The following is a 24,826-nucleotide window of genomic DNA, read 5'->3' as shown; positions in this document are numbered from 1 at the left end:
TGATATCCTTTAGAGATTGATGTCTGTTTTTGATACAGTGCCGTCTGAGGGATCAAATGTCACGGTCATTCAATGTTGGTTACGTGGAGTGATTTCTCCAGATTCTCTGAACCTTTTGATGATATTATGGACCGTAGATGTTGAAATCCCTACATTTCTTGCAATTGCACTTGGAGAAACGTTGTTCTTAAACTGTTTGACTATTTGCTCATGCAGTTGTGGACAATGGGGTGTACCTCGCCCCATCCTTTCTTGTGAAAGACTGAGCATTTTTTGGGAAGCTGTTTTTATACCCAATCATGGCACCCACCTGTTCCCAATTAGCCTGCACACCTGTGGGATGTTCCAAATAAGTGTTTGATGAGCATTCCTCAACTTTATCAGTATTTATTGCCACCTTTCCCAACTTCTTTGTCACATGTTGCTGGCATAAAATTTTAAAGTTAAAGATTATTTGCACAAAAAAAAAATGTTTATCAGTTTGAACATCAAATATGTTGTCTTTGTAGCACATTCAACTGAATATGGGTTGAAAATGATTTGCAAATCATTGTATTCCGTTTATATTTACATCTAACACAATTTCCCAACTCATATGGAATCGGGGTTTGTATATGTAGAAGAAAAGTTTTGTCATTTTATTTAATCTGAGCAACAACTTGAGGCAGTTTAATGTTGATTAACGTGGACCCCGACTTAAACAAATTGAAAAACTTTTTCGGGTGTTACCATTTAGTGGTCAATTGTACGGAATATGTAGTGTGCTGTGCAATCTACTAATAAAAGTTTCAATCAATCAAAAAAAGCACTTTATATGTAGAAAGGTTTTGTTAAGAAACCATTCTGAGCCTTATCTTATTTAGTTTTTATTTGATATATGTTGACCACATTAACCCTGGCAATGGACCCTGTGTGTATATGTATGTTATGCCATTGTTTACAAATATGGTAAATAAATAACCAGAAAATTTATATTTTGTTGTTTTCTTACTGTACCGAAAATGAACCAAACCGTGACCTCTAAACCGAGGTATGTACTGAACCGAAATTTTTGGGTACCGTTACACCCCTAGTTTGGGGTCATTGTCCTGTTGGAACACCCAACTGCGCCCAAGACCCAACTTCTGGGCTGATGATTTTAGGTTGTCCTGAAGACATCCCATGGACAAAGATAGGACCTTCTGTGGAAAGTTCTGTGGTCAGATGAAACAAAAATTGAGCTGTTTGGCCACAATACCCAGCAATATGTTTGGAGGAGAAAAGGTGAGGCCTTTAATCCCAGGAACACCATGCCTACCGTCAAGTATGGGACAATGAAAAAGGAGGATTACGTACAAATTCTTCAGGACACATTGAAATCATCTGCCCAGAGGTTGGGTCTTGGGCGCAGTTGGGTGTTCCAACAGGACAATGACCCCAAACACATGTCAAAAGTGGTAAAGTAATGGCTAAGTCAGGCTACAATTAAGTTTTAGAATGGCCTTCCCAAAGTCCTGACTTAAACGTGTGGACAATGCTGAAGAAACAAGTCCATGTCAGAAAACCAACACATTTAGCTGAACTGCACCAATTTTGTCAGGAGGAGTGGTCAAACATTCAACCAGAAGCTTGTGGATGGCTACCAAAAGCACCTTATTGCAGTGAAACTTGCCAAGGGACATGTAACCAAATATTAACATTGCTGTATGTATACTTTTGACCCAGCAGATTTGGTCACTTTTTCAGTAGACCAATGTTCCCTCTAATTTTTCATGTGTGAGCAAACGCAAAAACTCCCTGAACATTCAGTGGAGCCCATGTGAGCAACATCAGATGTGCACACTGTGGCTACACCAGCATCACACCTGTCCCAAACCTGACTAAATAACAAGTTAAATCTCCATCCATCCATCCATCCATTTTCTACCACTTGTCCCTTTCGGGGTCGCGGGGGGTGCTGGAGCCTACCTCAGCTGCATTCGGGCGGAAGGCGGGGTACACCCTGGACAAGTCACCTCATCGCAGGGCCAACACAGATAGACAGACAACATTCTCTTATTATAATCAAATGACAGCAGTCATTTCCATGAGGTTATTTTTTAATATAAGTGTTTAGGCCCACTTACAATGACAATAACAAAAAATATTGTTTTTCATGAACTGTGTACGTGTATTGTTTGTCTGGGTGGAGGTCCTGCTTTGGAAATAATTTGTACCTCTTTCAGACATTGCATTTAGTTCCCATTAAAACGTTCACATGTTGCACAATGAGATGTAAGCAGGGGATCATGTGTACATTCCTGCAACTTCCTGTTTGTAAAAAATATATTTTTATTAGTATTCATTTAATATACTAACAGCATTTCATGATTAATATTTATAAATTAAGATTCCTAATAAATGACACTAGAATAAGCACACATTTGATTGGTAAATCATAGTGTAACGACCTGGAATTACACTTTATGTGTGGTGTTGGAGTTGTCCGACTTTTTGTGTGGCTGTAAACGCATCACTGGCTAAGTGCCATATGTGCATGTGTTGGCGCAAGTGAGAGAGCGAGCGACTGCTGTTGATATAACAAAGTTTGTTTTGGTCTGGTTTGTACTGCAGAAAATGACTATTTTTGCTAGATATAATTTTTTTTACTAATGTTTTGGTGATGTGTTTATGGCCTACAATAAAGAGTTTTGCTCAGTAAAGTGATGGATGGAATTCATGTCCTCAAAGCGTCTCGACAAACGTTACAATATTTGAACAATGATGACGAAAACTGTTTTCTCTGTAGTGTCCGTGTCTAAAATTGTTATGCACTTATTTTTTTATTTGATTTTGTGTGTGGCATAGATTTGCCATGCGCAGAGGACGCTTGAGCAGTGCGCAATTGCACAGGCGCGCACCTTAAAGGGAACATTGCAGTAGACCCATAATAAATTCATAAAAGAAGGATTTTTGTGACCAACAAGTATGTGCTCCAATCACTCTGACAAAAAAATAAGAGCTGTAGAAATTATTGGAAACTCAAGACAGCCATGACATTGTTCAAGTGTATGTAAACTTTTGACCACGACTGTATGTACATATCTTGCAGGTCTATTTGGCATTCCTGCGAGTCAAGTTGTGCTAGTTATCATGTTTGAAACCCTTTCAAAAACACCCCAACTCCCCCTTTTTCTGAATTGTTCTGTGTTGTCTATGCCCAGTCGAATGTATTTTTGACAATTGCTTTATTGGTACAGAACCATCCACAACTGGCAAAGGAACTTAGAACTTGTCCATTTAATGCTTGCCACCTTGTGCCTAAGGAGGAGCTGGCCAGCCACACTGACACATGTCCGTACAAAATTTCCATGGGCACAGACAGTGGTGAGAAGACTCCTCAGCCCATCTTAATGCGTTGCTTTTGACTTGACAGCTGCTTTGTTTGGCAGGTGGAGTTGAAAAACCCAGAAAATGGGAGGTTCCAATCATGTCACAATTCAGCGCAGACATGACTGAAGACTGGGAGAATGGTGAGATTAATAACTTTTACATCCACATTTTAGATCTGCTACAACATTCTCACAAATACACTATTTCCTATGTTTGTGCTTTGGGCTCATTACAAATACTTAAGTGTTAATTTGTGAATTAGTAATTGCTTTTTATACCATCAGTTGGGGTAATGCCAAATATACAAAAAACTATGAAGTTGGCACGTTGTGTAAATGGTACATAAAAACAGAATACAATGATTTGCAAATAATTTTCAACCTATATTCAATTGAACACACTGCAGAAAAGATATCTAACGTTCGAACTGAAAAACTTTTATTTTTTGCAAATATTAGTTAATTTGGAATTTAATGCCTGCAACATGTTTCCAAAAAGCTAGTACAAGTGGCAAACAAGACTGAGAAAGTTGAGGAATGCTCATCAAACACTTATTTAAAGATTTTTACAGGTGAACAGGCTAATTTGGAACAGGTGGGTGCCATGATTGGTTATAAAAGCAGCTTCCATGAAATGAGCAGTCATTCACAAACAAGGATGGGTGAGGGTCACCACTTTGTAAACAAATGCGTGAACAAATTGTTTAAGAACAACATTTCTCAACCAGCTATTGCAAGGAATTTAGGGATTTCACCATCAACAGTCTGTTATATCATCATAAGTTTCAGAGAATCTGGAGAAATCACTGCACGTTAGCAGCAAGGCTGAAAACCAGCAATGAATGCCCGTGACATTTGATCCCTCAGGTGGTACTGCATCCATAACCGACATCAGTGTGTAAAGGATATCACCACATGGACTCAGGAACAATTCATAAAACCACTGTCAGTAACTACAGTTGGTCGCTACATCTGTAAGTGCAAGTTAAAACTCTACTATGCAAAGCGAAAGCCATTAATCAACCAACACCCAGAAATGCCGCCGGCTTCGCTGGGTCCGAGCTCATCTAAGATGGACTGATTCAAAGAGTTCTGTGGTCTGACGAGTCCACATTTCAAATTGTTTTTGGAAACTGGACGTTGTGTCCTCCGGACCAAAGAGGAAAATAACCATCCAGATTGTTATAGGCGCAAAGTTCAAAAGCCAGCATCTGAGATGGTATGGGGGTGTATTAGTTCCCAAGGCATGGGTAACTTACACATCTGTGAAGGCACCATTAATGCCGAAAGGTACATACAGATTTTGGAGCAACATATGTTGCCATTCAAGCAACGTTATCATGGACGCCTCTACTTATTTCAGCAAGACAATGCCAAGCCACGTGTTACAATAGCGTGGCTTCATGGTAAAAGAGTGCGGGTACTAGACTGGCCTGCCTGTAGTCCAGACCTGTCTCCCATTGAAAATGTGTGGTGCAATATGAAGACTAAAGTACCACAACGGGGACCCCGGACTGTTGAACAACGTAAGCTGTACATCAAGAAAGAATGGGAAATAATTCCACCTGAAAAGCTTAAAAATTGGTCTCCTCAGTTCCTAAACGTTTACTGAGTGTTGTTAAAAGGAAAGACCATGTAACACAGTGGCAAAAATGCCCCTGTGACAACTTTTTTGCAATGTCTTGCTGCCATTAAATTCTAAGTTAATGATTATTTGCAGAAGGAGAAACTTAATTTGTTTTTGCAAATAATCACTAATTTAGAATTTAAGTTAACGACTATTTGCAAAAACAAATTAAGTTTCTCAGTTCGAACATTATCTTTGCAGTATATTCAATTAAAAATAAGTTGAAAAGGATTTGCAAATCATTGTATTCTGTTTTTATTTACGAATTACACAATGTGCCAACTTCACTGGTTTTGGGTTTTGTCCAACATGATATAAATTTGGCTGATAATAGAGCTTTTAATACTATCGTAATATTGTGTTAATGCGTGTTGATGACACATTGTAGCTGTGTCTGCAATTTTGACAGCGACAAGCGAACGAAGGCGTCCTCAATGCAATGTAGTATTCACGCTAGCAACTAACGTCCTACCACAGTGCAAAGTCACTTGTAAGTCAGCAATCCTCGCCTGCATGGCGGCAAATAAACTGTTTCTTACAAGTATCATCCTTGGAGGACAACGAATAGCTAAAGTTGCTACACTATACACTGTAGGAGACTATGCTAAATGCAAACTACAGCTCTTGAATGTAAGCAAAGCTGGGCGGATTGATACAAATGTCAACGGTAATGATACCAAGTTTAGAATCAGAATAGATTATATTCACCTGATGTCACGTATGGCTCATTAACTATGCAAGCCTCGAAGTGGGAGGTCAGCGAGCGTTTCCAAGAAAAATGCATTATACTTGCATTGTTAGGCTGTGGAACTGTTCAAATCATGAAAAGGATAACGTTTCTTCAGAGTTCCTCGAGAGGTAATCAAGAAGAGCGAAGGATGTAAAGATTTTACAAAACGACGAGAAAAGTGGCTCTGAAATATATCACTCCAGTCCAAGGTAGCAGAGTCAAAGAACATTTGCAATTATCACATTAAGTTTGTTTGATATACTTTTAACTTTTAGTGATTCCCTTTGAAGTATTATCTTGGTATTGTTTTTTTTTTATTTGTTTCGGAATTCTTAAAACGCATTTTTGCTGTGAGTGTTTCGTAAAGCACCAACTCGGCGAGTCCAAATAAAAGAAAGCAAATGTGAGCAAAACCTGAAAGAGTTCAGCTTTTACTAAGGGCAGCAATTATAAATGAAGCTTTCAACACATACACAACGTTGACATCCATAGTTATATTTCTATAAAGACAGGGCAAAAATCACGCATATTTATTGAGCTGTGATCACTTCTTTCTTCTTTCACAACCAGCCAGGTCTTAATTGGTGTCCCCGATGATCTTTCAGTGGTTAACATTATGTGAAAATGAACAACAGTGAATCAAGGTTATCAACTGTTAAACACAGTTTGTTTACATGGAGTTAGGTTAAATTATCAAATGCAACCTTACCTGAGCATTAACAATGCACAATTTATCCGAGATAATTTGATACCAATTTCCTTGACGCAGCCACACACAAAGAAGTTCTAAGTCTACATGCTTTTCCAAAAATTCATTTGTTTTGTTATGTAGATTGACAACGTATCGTTCGACATGTCTGGGAATGCAACCGATGGATAATCCTTGAGATCACTTGACAAATCTTTCTTTGATAACATATAGAGATAGATTGCATTGCATAATTAGATTTTTTGCTCGTATTGGGTTTTAGCGGTAAAATATAGACTCTTTGCGTACTCTGTTTGCACGCAGTGTTGCACAGTAGCCATGTTGGTTTGGTGGCCTCCCACTTTCTTTTATTTCCACTCATGTCATGTGACTGAATACAACCTACAGCATATGGTTGGTCTCACAGTGCTTAGAGAGATAAAAACTCCGGAAATAAGTCCCAGGACACATGGGGCTTTTAAGGGCAAACATTAAATTATTTAAATCCAAGCCAATAGGAGGAAATCATTTATTGCTATTGTTAATACGCCATTCTGTGTTTCTGGCGCATTATAATTGTGGATGAGAAAAATCAATCATTCAATGATGTTACAAATTTAAAGTATCAGCATAGGTATGGCCAATTCTGCCTCTGTAACTACTTGGTATTAAATCAATACCCAAATTTGTAGTATTGACCAAAACTAATGTAAAGTAGCCAAACAGAAGAATAAGTTGTCAATACATTTAAACAGAAGTGTAGCTAGACCCATTTTACAACAGAAAGTAACCAACTATCAACAGTAAATAAGCAATTAGATTAATAATATTGATAAAATGGGAAATGACGCAATATTTTACCGCATATGTCAGTAGCCTACTTTGGAGCCTTTGTAACACGTGCCTTTACTACAACTGCTTCTGTTCCCCGTTGGCCATGTTGTAGTTTTTAGCGCTTACATATGGAGTCTACTGACCTATATAAGTTTGAACTCTGCACTATTTTGTTTTATAAATGGCAACAGCGGAGGATACATGTGCATGTATGAGACAGTCTGCCCCACAACAAGAAGACAGAAAAAGAAGGAATTTAGGGACTACAATAGCGAACTTGGGGAAAATCTAAAATGACTTGTCTGGAGCAAGTATGAAGGCAGGCAAGATTGTTTTATTAACAGCTCTACAATGTCTTCATGGTTTGATTTCATATTCTCTGGACTTATGGGAATCCTAAATGCACAAAAACAGGTACCAATAGCAGGCACGTGAAATGTCCGTGAAAACATTAATATTCACGGCAAAATATCACTTCTGCGGGTTTTTTTATGCGACATCAATAAAAATACAATTGAAACTAAATCTGTTGAACGCTCTCCTCAGCTGTAGGTACTCGCTGTTCATCTTGCCTAAACAAGTTGCAGGACAGGGAGACAATGAGGAGCACCAAAACAAGCTTGCTAGCTAGCTAACCATCTAGCTAGCTTACTTGTTGTCACCTCCATTCACTCTCCGAGCCATAACGTTTAAGGCTGTCCACTTTGTTGCTAATCATATTTAGATGATTACAATCCAAACACTGTTAGTTCCGAACCATTTGTATTTCTACAGTATTAGTAGCAAGCGAGAAGGTGTATTTTTTGGCGTGACAGGTTGTAAACAGAAGTCACAACACCGGAAATATATTACCCGTGGTGGCGTGGCTACAGAATTTAGTTGCCAAAATGGTGAAATACTGTATGAAAGGTATTTTTTGGAAATGTTTCCTGTGTTCTTTGCATGCATGTTATAGAATTTTACATCACATTTTCAATCCTTATTAGGGGGAACTTTAAGTACATCTACAATTTTATAATCTTACCAATGTTTGTAATGCTTATGTGGTAGGTCTTTGTATTGTCATGTCTAAGAGTTTACTTTTTCCTGTATGTTTTAATGGATGTCCTGATCTTCCTGGCTGCAAAACAAGTTTACCTTTTGGTACTAATAAAGTAACTTAACCTAACCTAATGATGATAATGTTAAATAATGTAAAAATCAGGACTCCCTGGTAAATGTAAAACATGGCTCTACCAACATGGACTGTTACCAAGACTCATGTGTCTGTTGGCGGTGTATGACATCCCTATGACATGTGTAGAAGGAGTGGAGAGAAAGATCAATAAGTACCTCAGAAAATGGCTGGGAATCCCTCCAAGCTTCACATCAGTAGGCCTCTACATAAGATCAGGACAGCTCCAGCTTCCCTTGTCATTCGTGGTGGAGGAATTCAAGGTAGCAAAGTGCAGAGTCTTAATGACATACAGAGACTCCCAGGATGAACAAGTCAGACACGCAGGCGTCACTACGTGATCAGGACGCAAGTGGGCAGCTGACACATCTGTTGCACAAGCTGAGAGCATGTTGAAGCTATGTGACATAGGAACGCCATGCACAGGAAGACAAGGCCTTGGAACTTCCCGTGTCCAACAGTAGAGTAAGGCAGAACTCAGGGAAAGAAGAGCTATGATCCAGGAGGAAGTATGAAACCTGGAAGAGGAAGGTCGAAAATCAAGAGCAGTGGAACTACAGGGAGCCTGGACCAAATGGGACCTCCCTAAGAGAAGGATTACGTGGGCGGATCTATGGCAAGGCAAGGCAACTTTATTTGTATAGCGCTTTTCATACATAAGGCAGACTCAAAGTGCTTCACAGACAACAAAGTGAAATTAAAGAAAAATAAAAGCAAAATTAAAATGCAGACAATAAAAATAAAAACAGTGCGGACGTTAAAAGATTAAAAGATTTAGCTGAAAGCTATGGTGAACATAAAAGTCTTCAGTCTAGTTTTAAAAATAGTCAGAGTTGGGGAAAGTCTGACATCTTCAGGAAGTTTATTCCAGCTATTTGTTGCATAGTGACTGAATGATGCGTTACCTTGATTTGAGTTTACTCTGGGAACCGCTAACAGATTGGTCTCAGAAGATCTTAGTGATCTAGAGGGCTTATATAGTGGGAGCATATCAGTGATATACTTCGGCCCTAGACCATGTAGTGATTTATATGTGAGCAGGAGGATTTTGAAATCAATTCTCTGATGTACAGGGAGCCAATGTAAGGATTTAAGAATTGGTGTAATGTGCTCACATTTTTTGGTCTTTGTTAGAACTCTAGCAACAGTGTTCTGAACAAGCTGTAGCTGCCTGACAGTTTTTTTGGGAAGACCTGCAAGGAGACCATTACAATAGTCTAGCCTACTGGTAATAAAGGCATGTACAAGTTTTTCCAAGTCTTGAGCTGACATGAGCCCTCTAAGTCTTGTTACATTTTTGAGGTGATAGTAGGCCGATTTTGTTACTGATTTGATGTGACTGTCGAAATGTAAATCAGAATCTAAAATAACCCCAAGATTTCTGGCTTTATTTGAGGTTTTCAGGGACAGTGATTGAAGGTGTTGGACGACTTTAAACCTTTCTTTTTTAGCACCAAAAACAATTATCTCAGTTTTATCTTCATTTAGTTGTAGGAAATTTTGGCACATCCAGTGTTTGACTTGCTCAATGCACTGGCACAGAAGATCTATGGGGCGATAGTCATTTGGTGATAGCGCTACATAGATTTGGGTGTCATCGGCATAGCAATGATGGTCAATGTTATTATTTTGCATGATTTGTCCTAGTGGGAGCACATAGATGTTAAATAAAGTCGGCCCCAAGATTGAACCTTGGGGCACTCCACACGTTACGTTGGTTGGTTCTGATACAAAGTCACCAATGGAAACAAAACAGGTCCTATCTTGTAGATATGACTTGAACCAGCTTAAAACGGTGCCTGAGATCCCCACCCAGTTTTCCAACCTGTCCAAAAATATTGAGTGGTCGACAGTGTCAAATGCAGCACTGAGGTCAAATAGCATTAATACTGAAGTTTTGCCAGAGTCTATGGAAGTTGGAACCATTCCGCATCTCTTTCTTGCTGAGATCAGTGTATGACACACTCCCAACTCCAACAAACTTGCACAGGTGGGGCATGAGAGAGGATCCACTATGTAAGCTTTGCGGGCAGAAGGGTACTATGGCGCACATCCTGTCGGGGTGTAAAGCAGCACTCACTCAAGGGTGATACAGATGGCGTCATGACAAGGTGCTCATGACACTGGCTAACACCCTGGAGCAGCAGAGATGCAAGAAACGGCAACCACAAGGAAGAACAAGATCAATCCAGTTTGTGAGGGAGGGAAAAAAGCCACCAACCACAGCAACATTAAGGGAGAGCCTATTGCAAATGGCCCGTTTTTGGGACATTAAGGTATACCTGGGAGGAGGGCTGCAGTTCCCCCAGGTTGTCCAGACAACCTTGAGGCCGGATGTGGTCTGAAGAGGCAAAGAAGATCATTCTCATAGAACTCACAGTCCCATGGGAAGAAGGGTGCGACCAAGCCTTTGAAAGGAAAAGTGCCAAATACCAGGACCTTTTGAATGACTGCAGGGGAAAAGGATGGCAGGCATGGCTGTTCCCGGTCGAGGTCGGCTGCAGAGGATTCCCTGCCCAGTCGGTATGGAGAATGCTCACAGCCTTGGGAATAACAGTGAAGGAGAGAAAGACAGCAGCTCGCAGGATGGGGGAGGCAGCAGAGAGAGCCTCTTGCTGGTTATGGAGCAGGAGAGACTAGATGAGCTGGAAGCCAGGCGGAGGAGATAGGCAGTGACTTGGCCACCACTGCCGGCCCACCAGCGGTAGGGTGTTGCGGTTCAGGGTCGAAACACCCAATGACCGCTGGATACCGTCTGATGATATCAAGTCCTCCTGGCCAAGGCTCCGTTCACCTAAGGTGAATTAAGAGGAAAGCATCTCCGGATGTAATACAATCATTAGTAAACTATCTACCAAGAATAAACAAATTATTTGGTACATTACATGGGACTTCTAAGTGTCAAAAAGACAGCCAAAAGAGGTTGACATAGTGTAGAAATGCACCCAATTGCAGGAAATTTTAAAACACCCCATCTATTTCTTAAGTATAAATTGAAGAATGCATATCACAATTAGTATGAAAGAGATTTATTGTATACATATAATGTATTGATTTCCCTCTTTGTTATACAGAGGTTGATGAAGAAGCAGTTCCTTTTGTGTGGGGTAACAATACTCATCGGTAAGTCAGACAGTATCTTAAAGGGGAAGTGCACTTTTTAAAAATGTTGCCCCTCATTTTTAATCACCATGTGAGACAAGTACACAAATGTTTTTTTCTTTGTTGTGCATTTTAATTTGTTGTAGACTGCTAACAATGCAGGTAATGAGTATTCAATGTATTTAGCCTATAAAGCCCTGTAAAACACTTCCATCAATGTTTTAAATAAATGCTGCAAGTAAATCTGTGATTGAACGTAATAACAGGCACATTCATAATAACATTTAATATTTACTGTATTTTGGACATTTTAGCATTACGGCGGCTCATTATTTTATAGAGCGCATAACGGTGTTCATTATTCCCTTCAACTACCAGTAACAGCGGACTTCATGAGAACTAACGACTACTTTGGGACATGATAATCCAGAACTAAATCTTTTTGATCCTGAATATACGAAGGATGAGCTAAAAGTTTTAGACGCTGTGTGAACAGCAGATCTAACAATAGTAAAGCAAAAAGCAATACAAACTATGTATATAATAAAACAATCACTTACCGTACAATGTCTGCTCTCATGATTTGTTTCCCGTTTAGATGAAGATTTCAGCATAATCCTTAGAGGTAAAATTTAGAAGAAAAAAAAGATGGCTGCAAACCAGCGTTTTTTCGCATCTTACTATTGATATCTGCGGGGCTGAATTGAATTTCAAAGTCCACCACCTTCTTGGCTCATGACCACAACCTTCTACTACACAGCTGAGAGGCATGATTTATAATCTAATACAAACTTTGAACAACTCAAGAGGCGATAATGCAACAGCTCCCCAGCTCAGTATGTAAATAGCCACAGTAGCTAGTTTTCTGTGATCAATGTGCTGGTTAACGTAGTTCCTCTGTGTTAGTTCTTCTAATAACGGTGTCACTAATGCTTAGGTAATATGCAGCTCAATGGAGTGTTGGCGGGTTTTGGGTTTTTTTTTTTTTTTTTTTTGAGTCAAGGGCAAAATAATGTTGGCTGTGTAGTACAAGCCGAATATTACAAATGAATACAAAGGGAATCATGTTTTTGTCTCAGGTAGGGATTATGAGGTATAGACAAAATAAAAAGTGTGGTTGTCCTTTAATAGTGGCACTATGAAACATGTTTATTTTTTGTCATTTAATGTGGTTGTAACTTCCTTTTCTACCAGATCAGAGGCCAGACCCACCAACATCATTGGTTCAAATTTTCGTCCACCAACTTCACTGCCATGGTAGACAAAAATGGTTTACACAGGACTTTATTTCTCATTTAAGTTGCTGTTCGAGCAGATTGATGTTTTTTTGAATACTAATTGTTCTTAATTGTTTTAACACATTTAGCTTTTCAGTATTTCATTTTTTGTGTTGATTTTATATTAAAATGTTTGCATCAAATGATCTTGATCTGTGGTCTTTTGACATTTGCACAGGTGAACATTATCGATACAGATGGCCACCAAAGGGCAACCATTCTTTCCTTCTAGGTCAGATGTTGTAAAAAATAAATCTTTCATTACCCCCTTAGACTTCTTAAAAATCTTTGATTGCATTGAACAGAGTTCAAAGTCAAATCCCTTCCGTGTTACATACTTGACCAATTAAGATGATTCTGATTAGTCATGCATACATTAGGTGGAGGTTAACAACAGAGTAAATACTTTAATCATGTTGCTCTAAAATGTCTTAATTCACAAGAAGTTCCTAATCAACAATGACAGTCCTCATACTTTAAGATTTAGTGCAGTTCTTCTAACAGCCTTCTTGCCTTGGCATCCATTTCAGTCCGCTTAATGGCTGGGGGCTTCAAGACAATCACTCGGAGAGGTCTCTGATCCATCTGCTTCAGCGAACAAAGACAAAACAAATATTGTGCACCACTTAAACAATTTCACTCAGTGCCTTTATGTCCAAAAGAAATGCACCCTCTGGGGGGATATTTGTTGTAATTTCTACTCTACCTTCACTTGTCCACTCGTGTGATGATTCAAAATAATTGCAAATACTGAAAAAGAAAAGTAGTTTGGGGTGAGAGCCAGGAAGCAGAAAATGTTTAACAGTTTATAGTTTAGCTGGCACAACTATGCAGTAGATACTCATTAAAGCCTAACACAAAGCTTGGTTTGATTACACCTTGGGGTTGGGGTGGGTATCCCAGAAAGCGCCGCAAGTCAGTTACCATGGTAACGTATAGTCAATACACCTAACATGCTCGCTTGTAGGTTTTCTTGAACAAACCCTGATCTTGCAACTAGTTGTCCTGTCCCTGCAGCTGAAAAACACCCCCAAAGCATGATGCTACCACCACCTTGTTTCACTGTTGGAATTGTATTGAGCAGTGCCTGGCTTTCTCCACACAACGCTTAGAATTGACACCAAGTTCAATCTTGGTCTCATCAGACCAGATAATTGTTTTTCTTATAGTCTAGGACTCCTTGATGTGTTTTTTTGACAAACTATGCAGGCTTTCATATTTCTTGCACTGAGAAGAGGCTTCCATCGCGCCACTCTGCCATAAAGCCCCTAGGGGTGCTGGGCTGCAGTGATGGTTGACTTTGTGGAACTCTCTCCCTACTGCATCTCTGGAGTTCAGCCACAGTGATCTTTGGGTCCTTCTTTACCTCTCTAACCAAGGCACTTTTCGCACGCTTGCTCAGTTTGGCTGGAGGGCCAGGAAGAGTTGTGGTCGTCCCAAACTTATTCCTTAAAATGGAAGAAGTTTGGGAACCTGAGGAACCTTAAATGCTGCAGAAATTATTTTTTAACCTTGGCCAGATCTGTGCCTTGCCACATTTTTTTTTTTTTTATCTCTGAGCTCCTTGGGCAGTTCCTTAGACCTAATGATTCTCATTTGCTCTGATACTGTATGCACTGTGACCTGTAAGGTCTTATGCAGACAGGTGTGTACCTTTCCTAATAGAGTCCAGTCAGTTTAATGAAGGAGCAGAACCATCTCAAAGAGGATCAGAAGAAATGGACAGCATGTGAGTTCAATATGAGTGTCACAGCAAAGGGTCTGAATACTTGTGACCATGTGATATTTTATTTTTTATAGACAATTGCAAAAATGTCTACAATTCAGTTTTTTTCCGTCAAGATGGGGTGGTGAGTGTACGTTAATGAGAAATAAAATGAACTTTTCTGATTTTAGCTAATGGCTCCAATGAAAAAAGAGAGTGAAAAATTAAAAGAGTGAATACTCTCTGTACCCATTGTATATAAATTAAGAAAAAAATAATCGGCAAATCCAAAATGGCAGATTGTTTTGTTTATTTTAAAAATGTCTCCTATTTTAGTAAATACATCAAATAAGAAAATTGGTCCCACGTGGAAAATGTGTTATGTATTAGGCATTTGCATTTATTCACTTCGCATGGCAAATATAATTTAAAACTAAATTAACAGTAATTTTACAATTTATTGTCTGCATCCTTTGTGTGTTTTTAAAAACGTTTTAGTCACCACTTCTTCACCAATAACAAAATGTTGAATTAATAAAATACTGCATTCAAACTATGACTGCCTTGGGCAAACCTTTGTTTTCTCTCCTTCATAGATTCCCACATAGTTTGTAATAAATGTTTTGATGCTATAATTTTCTTGCCTTCTCTGTAAAGAACTACATAACTGCTTTGTTCCGTTACTGCAGAGGTGTCTAAAGTGTTGCCTCTGGGCCATTATTGACCCACAGCTAGTTTTAAAAAGATGTTACATGCATTTAAAAATATATATATTAAATGACTTCATTATTAAAGAGTTGTATTAGATATGACACATGACAAATACTTGCTTTGTCAGCTATACTGTATAAGATATGTTTTCCCTAAATAGTTTAGTATATGCACATTAAATAGTAACCACGCCAAAAGGGTCTGATTCCGTGATTGTAATACTTATTCAGTACAAACTACATTATCTGCACAGTTCAATATTATTTTCCTAAAGTGTACACATAAGGAAAGCTGTCCAGGACTGTGCATATGCCTGCAAGCCTTGTGGGTAAATAAACCGTTCTGCACACGTTTACATATTTTAGAAAATTGCTAATCAAGTCATATTTTCTATCTTGGACCTAACATTCATGATAAATGATAATGCATATGATTGATTGGATGTGTTAATGAAGGTTAATGTGTTAATAAGTTTGCCCCACACATGCAGACGGTAAATTAAAATCCTCCCTTTATATCACAGGGGTAAAACTCAAGGCCCGCTACAACATTTTATGTGGTATACCATGTCATTTTATATAGTACACCACGTCATTTTATGTGACCCAATCACATCATTTTACAGGTTCCACCCAATTATTTTATGTGGCCCGGCCACCACATCATTTGAAGTGGTACACCACATCATGAGACACTTGTGATTTAGGGCTATATAAATCAACTTTGATTGATTTTATGTGGCCTGCAAGAGGCTACAAATAATAAAACACTTTCTGACTAAATGTATGTGTTCCTTCAATTTTGACGAAAAAATGTGTTGCATGCAATTTCGTGTTCTACACTGTTATCTGATCATGCATAAAGATGTTGCCTTCATTTTTTTAAACAAATTTAAAAAATATATACATGGATGTCTGCTTGTCAGCTTGACTTACATTTTCAAGCAAATTATCCATCAATCTGTTTTTATATCATAATAATAATATATGTATAATTATAGTAATGTTCAAAAACAGTTGCCTATGCAAATTGTGTTACAAGGCTATTATACGTTTGTATTCATATATGTTCACTATTTCATGCGACCATCTGAGAGCAGCCATAATTGCGATTGGGCCCTCCATAAAAACAATTAGACACCCATTCCCTATTTGTTTTGGTTGGTGAATGTTCAATTACTTCCGGTGATCATACAATTCAGGATTGATAGTAGAGCTATTTGTCCTGCTTTTGTGAACTTGTCAACATGTGTTCCAACTTTTGTTACTTGTTCTTTTTTGGGGGGAAAGAACGAGGGCAGTGGAACCCACCAAACCAACGGTTAAAAAAAAACATTTTAAGGTTGCCTATTTTCTGCAGGTTTGTTTTTCACATTTGAATTTTTTGGCATTTTAGATGTATATTTTATTTGTATTGCCTTGTCTTGTTGTTTTTCAAATGTTATTTGTATTGGATTATATGTTGTACTAAAGTCAACAAAAGTCCTGCCAAATTTTAAATCTTGGACAAAGGTCAACTCTGAGTTGAAGATTAGAGTCAGAGTTTGCTAAATCTCCTACCTGGGAATACCCCCCTAAGGTGCTAATATAAACACATGCAGCAGTTGCTCAGATGCTTTTACACAAATACTTTATGTAAAATCAAGCCCCAAAATGTTTAAAACCTTTTCACAGAAGCAGCTCATCTCGGTTGCTGCATATATAGGTTTACAAATCTGAGATAGAATTTCCATGACTTTGTGATGCAAACACTATCACTGTATTGGACACAATATGTACACGTTAACATTTCAGAATGGTTTCCATGGTAGTCTTTTTTGTTCTTTGCAAACAGCCGTATCACCAGTAGGTACTTCCTTAGACGTCCTAAACCACAGGTGCCCAACCTTTTTGTCTCCAAGGGCCAAAGTTAAAATGTGTCCAAATATAGCAATTATAAGTGAAACACAAATAGATTGAAGTGCCTTTAATTAGTGCAAATAGCAATGATAGATGTCCAGTAGTAATGATCGGGAGAGGTTTAGTGGTGTCTGGAGAGGGTTTTAGAAAAGGCTTCTACAGGTAAAATTAGTCAAACGGAGAACAATTGTAGGTGTGAAAAAACAATGACCTATTTATTATCAACCCACTGAAATGGACTTATGCTGTCTTTAAATTAAAGTGTAGTAGTCATAGTTTTTTTGGCGACACCTGGTGACGCAGAAAGTTGAATAATGGTGATAAGTTTTTTACTGGATACTTTTCAATACACTTCTGCCTTGGAGATTTGTATGTGTAAGTAAGATGCAAGTACGATATTTGGATACTTGTTTATATTGACAAATGCGCAGTTTTAGATCGCAGTATTCTTCAACTAAGGACACTTATTACGTACGTTTAGCTTGTGCGCTATTGTGTGCTTAGCTGTTGTGTAGCTGCTAGCTCCTAGTAGCCTACAATACTACATACATAATGAATATAAGAAAAGCCCAACCTTGTGTGCTTATTGGAGGACATTTTTGCACAAGTAAACATGCTGAAGGACATTTTATCTGCAAGCCCATATAATTACATACTTGCGTTTTTTTGCCGCCATCAGACCGATAGCAATATTGGATCGGAAAGAGGTCAATATGAATATATTTAATTTAGGAAGCCACCCTTTGGTGGGCCAAAGCAAACGACTCGACGGGCCCCTGGCCCCACCCATGGCCCCACCCCTGTTCTAAACACATAAAGCAAGGATCTCCACCATGCAGTCTGACACCACCGTGATTCTTTGTGTATCTTGCATGTATGGAAAACTTCACAGTAAAGAATCGTTGCAGTCTTTTATGCTGCAGTGTATGTTTTAACCAGCTCAGTGGCCTTGTGGGTAGAGCAGGGGTGCCCATTACGTCGATCGCGAGCTACCGGTCGATCACGGAGGGTGTGTCAGTCAATCGCCAGCCAGGCATGAAAAAAATAGTCCTAAAAATGAGCGATCATAAATCTTCACTATGACGTCACTTTCGTCACTTGATTGACATTCACGGCACCGGAGGGTCTTCTGAGATGACGCTGGCTGCTGCCAGCTCATTATTAAGAGAAAATTACCGACAGGAAGGCGAGAAACACTTTTTATTTCAACAGACTCTGGCGCCGTACCTGTCGTCAAAACTCCAAAGACCGACTGCACAGTTGCACAATAAAAGCTCTGCTTCATCCTGCCTGCGCTAACAAAATAAGAGTCTCAGAAAGCTGGCGTGCACAAGCTTGCAAGCTACGGAGTTTGCTGCCAAAGTATTTCTTGTAAAGTGTATACAAAGGTGTACGGAAGCTGGACAAATAAGATGCCAAAAACCAACCACTTTCATGTGGTATTGGACAGAAAGGAGGACTTTTTTTCTCCTCCATTTGAAAATGCGGACGTTATCAGCACCACTGTCTGATTCCTATCAATGCAAGTCATCAGAATCAGGTAATACACCAACTTATATTATTGTCTTCATGAAAGAAAGGAATCTATATGTGTTAAACATGCTTGTATTATCATTAAACACATTTAACTTATTAACAATATTAACTATATGTGTTAAACATGCTTGTATTATCTTTAAACACCTTTAACTTGTTAACAATATTAACTATATGTGTTAAACATGCTTGCATTATCTTTAAACACCTTTAACTTGTTAACAATATTAACTATATGTATTAAACATTCTTGTATTATCATTAGCACCTTTAATTTATTAACAATATTAACTATATGTGTTAAACATGCTTGTATTATCATTAAACACCTTTAACTTGTTAACAAAAACATCCATCCATCCATCCATTTTCTACCGCTTATTCCCTTCAGGGTCGCGGGGGGCGCTGGAGCCTATCTCAGCTACAATCGGGCGGAAGGCGAGGTACATATATTTCATAAATAAGTATATATAAATTATATATATGAATGAGGTAGATCCCCACGACTTGATCAATTGAAAAGTAGCTCGCCTTCAGAAAAAGTGTGGGCACCCCTGGGGTAGAGTGTCCGCCCTGAGACTGGGAGGTTGTGAGTTCGAACCCTGGCCGAGTCATACCAAAGACTACAACCAATGGGACTCATTACCTCTCTGCTTGGCACTCAGCATCAAGGGTTGGAATTGGAGGTTAAATCACCAAAATTATTCCCGAGCGCGGCGCATGCTGCTGCTCACTGCTCACCTCACCTCCCAGGGGGTAAACATGGGGATGGGTCAAATGCAGAGGACAAATTTCACCACACCCAGTGTGTGTGTGACAATCATTGGAACTTTAACTTTATCTTTAACTAGGATGCAACTCACAAACAAACAACTCTCAGATCAGGTCGAATCATTTACTTTAAAGAGCTGTTCAAAAGACTCCACTCGTTTGGGAAGGTCACATCTATACCAGTGGGTCGTGACTATACCAGTCGAGAATCACTGTGCTTTTTCCATTAAGTTAAAACCGGGTTACAATTGTGTCCAGAGGGAAAAGGCCAATCTCCATTCAAGTAGCTCGTCTTCTTCTTGACAGATGGAAAAGGTCAGAGGTGAAATTCGGTCGACTGAAAACTGACACCTGCCCTTTTCCTATTTTGTCTGTCCTCTCACACCACTGCCATTCGGAGGGGTGTGTCCACTGGCTTCATAACACTTGTGTTATTGTTTGGTAACGGCATAGCACGCTAGATGTAATCTCCTTGAAAACGTTGACTTTCTTGGACCTATGCTGCCATTACATAATATTTGTTGACAGCCTGCTTGACTGGAGACTTTCTGTTCTTGCTATTCTAATTGCAGTCTCTAGGCAGCAACACTGAAGAGGCAATGAATGCTTATTTCTTCTGAGCAGTCAGCTTAACTGTTTGTGCATTACAAGATATTACTAAGAACCATTATTGTCGCATTATTTTAATATATACCTCGTTTGACTTGTGCTTTTTATAGATCTCCCTGTCCTTTCTCTAGTGGCTGGGGTGGTGGAGCGCTACGTCCCAGGAGATGGTCATAAAATGTCAGTTTGAAATTATTCAATAACTCTATTATCTGTGCAGTTTAGTATGGAAGTTAAGTGTTGTTCCCATGAGTACTTCTTGTATTTTAGTCAAGCCATTTACAAAATGTAAATGGTAGGCTATAGAAGCTAGACAATAGCTAGCTAGTCATATGTAATAAGTGTCCTTAATTCAGGGGTGTCAAACTCATTTTATCTCAGGGGCTGCATGGAGGCAAATCTATTTCCATGTGGACCGGACAGGCATAATAACTTAAAAATACAACTACGACAACTTCAGATTGTTTTCTGTTTTACTTCGGCCCAAAATAGAACAAGCACATTCTGAAAATGTACATATCACAAATAATCCTCTTGACAAAACACTCCAAGTGTGTTGAAAATTCTAAAGAAAAAATTGGTTCAGTTTCAAAAACACCATGAAGAACACAATGAACTTAATCTCAGTGTATCTACAGAGCTATTAAACTTTAAGTCACAGTCCATCTAGGATTGAACAAAAAACAAAATAAAGCAGAAATAAAAACTACTATCAACTACCTTATTTGTCATTTCCACATATTAATCCTGTGCTAACCCAACAAACCATACAAACTGAGGTAGAGACTATTCAAGAGGGTTGAGTTACTCCCTGCCTTCTAGATATCACTATGTATTGATAGAATAATAAAACCTGTGCAATGTGTGAACAATTTCAACAAACCAAAAATAAAAACTTAAAAGACTGACAGTATTACAGTAAATCTCACATTGTTCACTTTCTTTAAGTTTAAAAATGTTTATTTGTTTTACGTTGGGTCGAGGGGGAGGAGTCGCAGCCCCGCTTTATCACGTACCTCTTGCTTGGTATATTTGCTCACCCTCGGTATAAACTAGTTGCTTGCCTAACAGAATTGCTATTGCGACATCCAGTGGACACTTTTAGAACAGCAGTATCTTTAATTTAAAAATGCAGCTACATTTTTCACACAGCAAACTCATCTCACGGGCCGGATTGAACCTGTTTGCGGGCCTGATCTGGCCCGCGGGCATCATGTTTGACATCCCTGCCTTAATTGAACAATATTGCAGTCTAAAACCTGACATTTGTAAAAAAAAAAAAAAAAGTATCTAATGATTATAGTTGTATATTACTTACAGATACAAGGCCTCCAAGGCAAAACGTATTAGAAAGTATCCAGTAACAAATGTGTCCGCATCAGGTTCACAAAAAACAATTACCACTCCACTTCAATTTAAAGACAGTATTTGTCTACTCCAGAAGGTTAACCAAAAATAGATTTGTGTTTTTCATACAGATCATAGTTATCTGTGTAATTTCGCTCGATCAAGCTTTTTCTAACATTCCACATTACAAAACAATACAAACATGTATGATTCGTTCTGATATCGTATCAGCAATAATCAAGGATCTAACATCGGTATCATATCAGCTGTGAAAAAGTTGTATCGGTACACCCCTAAAGTTTATGCCTATGGGTTTGATAGTTGAATCCAGGGGTGTCCAAAGTGCGACCTGGGGGCATTAAAGGCCCGCAGATAATTTTTTAACGGTCCGCAGCACATTCTAAAAATACTATTACAAAAAAAACTCCATACAAAGTGGAATAGAATAGCAAACAGGTCAAATTTAATGAGAAAAAGTTACAATATTGACACTCATAAGACAAAGCTGCCATGCAGGCTATTTTTTTTTACTTTGCTCAAAAAATAATAAAACCCTGTAATCGACGGATAGATCTGAACTTGATCTATATATAGTTAAGTGTTGAAAATAAACATAATATGTATTGCTATATGACTTGTTTTTAACACTTGTGAGTAGGGGCGTTTTGGATCCACAAGATCTTTAATCAATCAATCTATCAAAGTTTATTTACATAGCCCTAAATCACAAGTGTCTCAAAGGGCTGCACAAGCCACAATGACATCCTCAGATCCCACATCAGGGCAAGAAAAAACTCAACCCAATGGGATACAATGAGAAACCTTGGAGATTTATTTAGTCTGATTTATTTTTAAACATCCATCCATCCATCCATCCATTTTCTACCGCTTATTCCCTTCGGGGTCGCGGGGGGCGCTGGAGCCTATCTCAGCTACAATCGGGCGGAAGGCGGGGTACACCCTGGACAAGTCGCCACCTCATCGCAGGGCCAACACAGATAGACAGACAACATTCACACTCACATTCACACACTAGGGCCAATTTAGTGTTGCCAATCAACCTATCCCCAGGTGCATGTCTTTGGAGGTGGGAGGAAGCCGGAGTACCCGGAGGGAACCCACGCAGTCACGGGGAGAACATGCAAACTCCACACAGAAAGATCCCGAGGCCGGGATTGAACTCACGACTACTCAGGACCTTCGTATTGTGAGGCAGACGCACTAACCCCTCTGCCACCGTGCTGCCCTATTTTTAAACAGTCATTGTTAAAAAAAAAAAAAAGGTATAATGAATCAAAAGCAATGTTGTTATGAAGTATTGACCTACTTTCAAGCTCCAATTACTTCACATCAAATATTCCATTTTGAAAAATGGTTTTGGGGAAAATATTGCATATTTCGTGTTTTTGCTTAAAAAACAGGCTTTTCTTTGTTTAATAAAATGTGTTTCTAAGTTCTCGTCTAGTGGCCTTGTGGTTAGAGTGTGAGATCGGTAGGTCGTGAGTTCAAAGACTATAAAAATGGGACCCATTACCTCCCTGTTTGGCACTCAGCATCAAGGGTTGGAATTGGGGGTTAAATCACCAAAATGATCCCCGAGCGTGGCCACCGCTGCTGCTCACTGCTCCCCTCACCTCCCAGGGGGTGGTACGAGGGGATGGGTCAAATGCAGAGGTTAATTTCACCACACCTAGTGTGCGTGTGACTATCAGTGGTACTTTAATGTCATGGCAATGGATAGATCTGAAATAGATATATATATATTAGCAATGAACTGAGACCCATTTGGGTGCCCCAGGAACTTTAACGTTCCCCAAAACTGAGGGGAGCCCCATTGGTTTTGAAAATTAAAAATATCAAACTGTTCATTTGCAGCCCTCAGTGAAGTGAAGTGAATTATATTTATATAGCGCTCTTCTCTAGTGGTTCAAAGCGCTTTTACATAGTGAAACCCAATATCCAAGTTACATTTAAACCAGTGTGGGTGGCACTGGGAGCAGGTGGGTAAAGTGTCTTGCCCAAGGACACAACGGAAGTGACTAGGATGGCGGAAGCGGGAATCAAACCTGGAACCCTCTACCTAACTGAGCTATACCTGTGGGAAACGTCCGGACACTCCTGAGTTAATCCGACATTTACCTGTGTTCTTTGGGGTGTCTGAGGATCCCTCTCGTCTCTTGCAGCTCACTGTTTATTTCTTCTTCCTCCTCTTCATGGGTCAGGAGCAGTGTGACCACATAGTTCATACGGCCGTTATTGTCCCAGAAATCCCCCTCGGTGGTTTCATAGCGGACAACAAACTCGATGCGAGAGCCATGAGTGACGTAAGGGGGCGCAAACGACAACTTGAAGGAGAACTGATCCGTGTCCCCGTGGTGGGAGCCGGGGACGTACTCTGCGGGGTGGTCAAAGTACGAGGCCCAGTTGTCCATGCTGGACCGGATGTAGACTGCCTTCTGGAAGGAGACGTTGAGCACTCGGACCAGACCGTGGAAAGCGAGGGGCTCGTACGCCACAGGCTGGATCTGCTCTATGGCCACTTTATGTGCGCTCACCTGCTGCAGCAGCGCGTCTCCGCCGGGGGGCTCAAAGTCTGCGTGGACGTGGAACACAGCTTCTCGCTCACACTTGCCGTACTTTGCGCGTTCTTCCTGCCACTTCGCAGAGTCCTCTTCGTCGTCCGAGTCGAAGGCGACGAACTCCCGGACGTCCACCAGGTCTCCGCCGGTTATGTCGGCGAACGACACGCGCTTCCCGGGGCAGAGAGCCGCCTGGATGCGCAGGTACTCGGCAGTCTCGTCGTGGATGGACGCGCCTCGCCTCCTGGGGATCGGGGAGCACCTTGGGATCAGGCGAACGTCTCCCTCGTCGTCGTCGTCGTCATCTTCGTCGTCGTCATCATGCTCTGCTCTGCTGCTGATGGGAATAAAAAGGCCCTCTTGGCTTGGGATGGTTAAAAAGGACATTGCTGCAGGGGGGACGCGATGCTGCGTGGCGGCGGCTGTCTGTGCACGCAATTAATGACAACAAGCACTACTCCTCGCGTTAAATGTCACGCATGGGAAACTTGTCATGCCAGCCCCTGTGATCGTGTATCCCCCCTGCAAAAAACATCACACGTCGGCCGCAGCGGCAGGCTAATTTTAGCCCTGACCTACCGGGATTTCCATACTCCAAATGTGTCTTCAAGTTGGTATGATCCTGTCCCCCTGTTGCGTTTGGTTCGGGCTGGCAATTGACGCCGCAACTGGAGCTTCGACATCAGGCCTATGGGAGCTAATTGAGCACCTGCCCTTTTTTGCCTGGTCTTAAAAAGTGCCCTCTGCCTGTGTGTGTGTGTTTTTTCTTTCTGTAAACAACATTAATAAATTCCTGTCAGGGATGTAAAAGAAAAAACACACAAAAAAACAGCGGTACAAAAACCCCACGTTTTCTTGTAATACCGGGTTGTTTGAGCCTGCCGCTTCCGC

The 24,826-nt window shown here is 40.0% G+C and overlaps 2 protein-coding genes across 8 annotated transcripts in view; one reads left to right on the top strand and one right to left on the bottom strand.

Moving 5' to 3' along the window:
• Positions 1 to 12,925, top strand: part of zgc:56699 (uncharacterized protein LOC405758 homolog) — an 18,292-nt gene extending 5,367 nt beyond the window's left edge. For 3 of the 6 annotated variants that reach the window (XM_062053364.1, XM_062053366.1, XM_062053365.1), the window contains exons 4-7: positions 3,219 to 3,345; positions 3,411 to 3,491; positions 11,478 to 11,526; positions 12,700 to 12,925. In XM_062053364.1, coding sequence (XP_061909348.1) covers positions 3,219 to 3,345; positions 3,411 to 3,491; positions 11,478 to 11,526; positions 12,700 to 12,766 — 324 coding nt within the window. In that variant the 3' untranslated portion in view covers positions 12,767 to 12,925. The remainder of the gene's footprint in view (positions 1 to 3,218; positions 3,346 to 3,410; positions 3,492 to 11,477; positions 11,527 to 12,699) is intronic. The other 3 variants (XM_062053370.1, XM_062053368.1, XM_062053367.1) reach the window with 3 other exon arrangements.
• si:ch211-167b20.8 (protein phosphatase 1 regulatory subunit 3A) lies at positions 11,432 to 24,826 on the bottom strand. 2 transcript variants are annotated; one of them, XM_062053362.1, is made up of 3 exons: positions 23,496 to 24,826; positions 13,489 to 13,532; positions 11,432 to 13,370 (listed from the first exon to the last, which is right to left on the bottom strand). In XM_062053362.1, the coding sequence occupies exons 1-3, from the start codon at positions 24,320 to 24,322 to the stop codon at positions 13,318 to 13,320; spliced, it is 924 nt and encodes a 307-aa protein (XP_061909346.1). In that variant the 5' UTR covers positions 24,323 to 24,826; the 3' UTR covers positions 11,432 to 13,317. The 2 variants fall into 2 exon arrangements, with proteins under 2 accessions (XP_061909346.1, XP_061909347.1); XM_062053363.1 differs by having other exon boundaries at positions 11,432 to 13,367.

Source organism: Entelurus aequoreus, linkage group LG07, assembly GCF_033978785.1.
Source record: "Entelurus aequoreus isolate RoL-2023_Sb linkage group LG07, RoL_Eaeq_v1.1, whole genome shotgun sequence".
Classification (NCBI taxonomy): domain Eukaryota; kingdom Metazoa; phylum Chordata; class Actinopteri; order Syngnathiformes; family Syngnathidae; genus Entelurus; species Entelurus aequoreus.
Note: the sequence above shows the minus strand (reverse complement) of the source record. Positions and strands in the feature narration are given on the sequence as shown.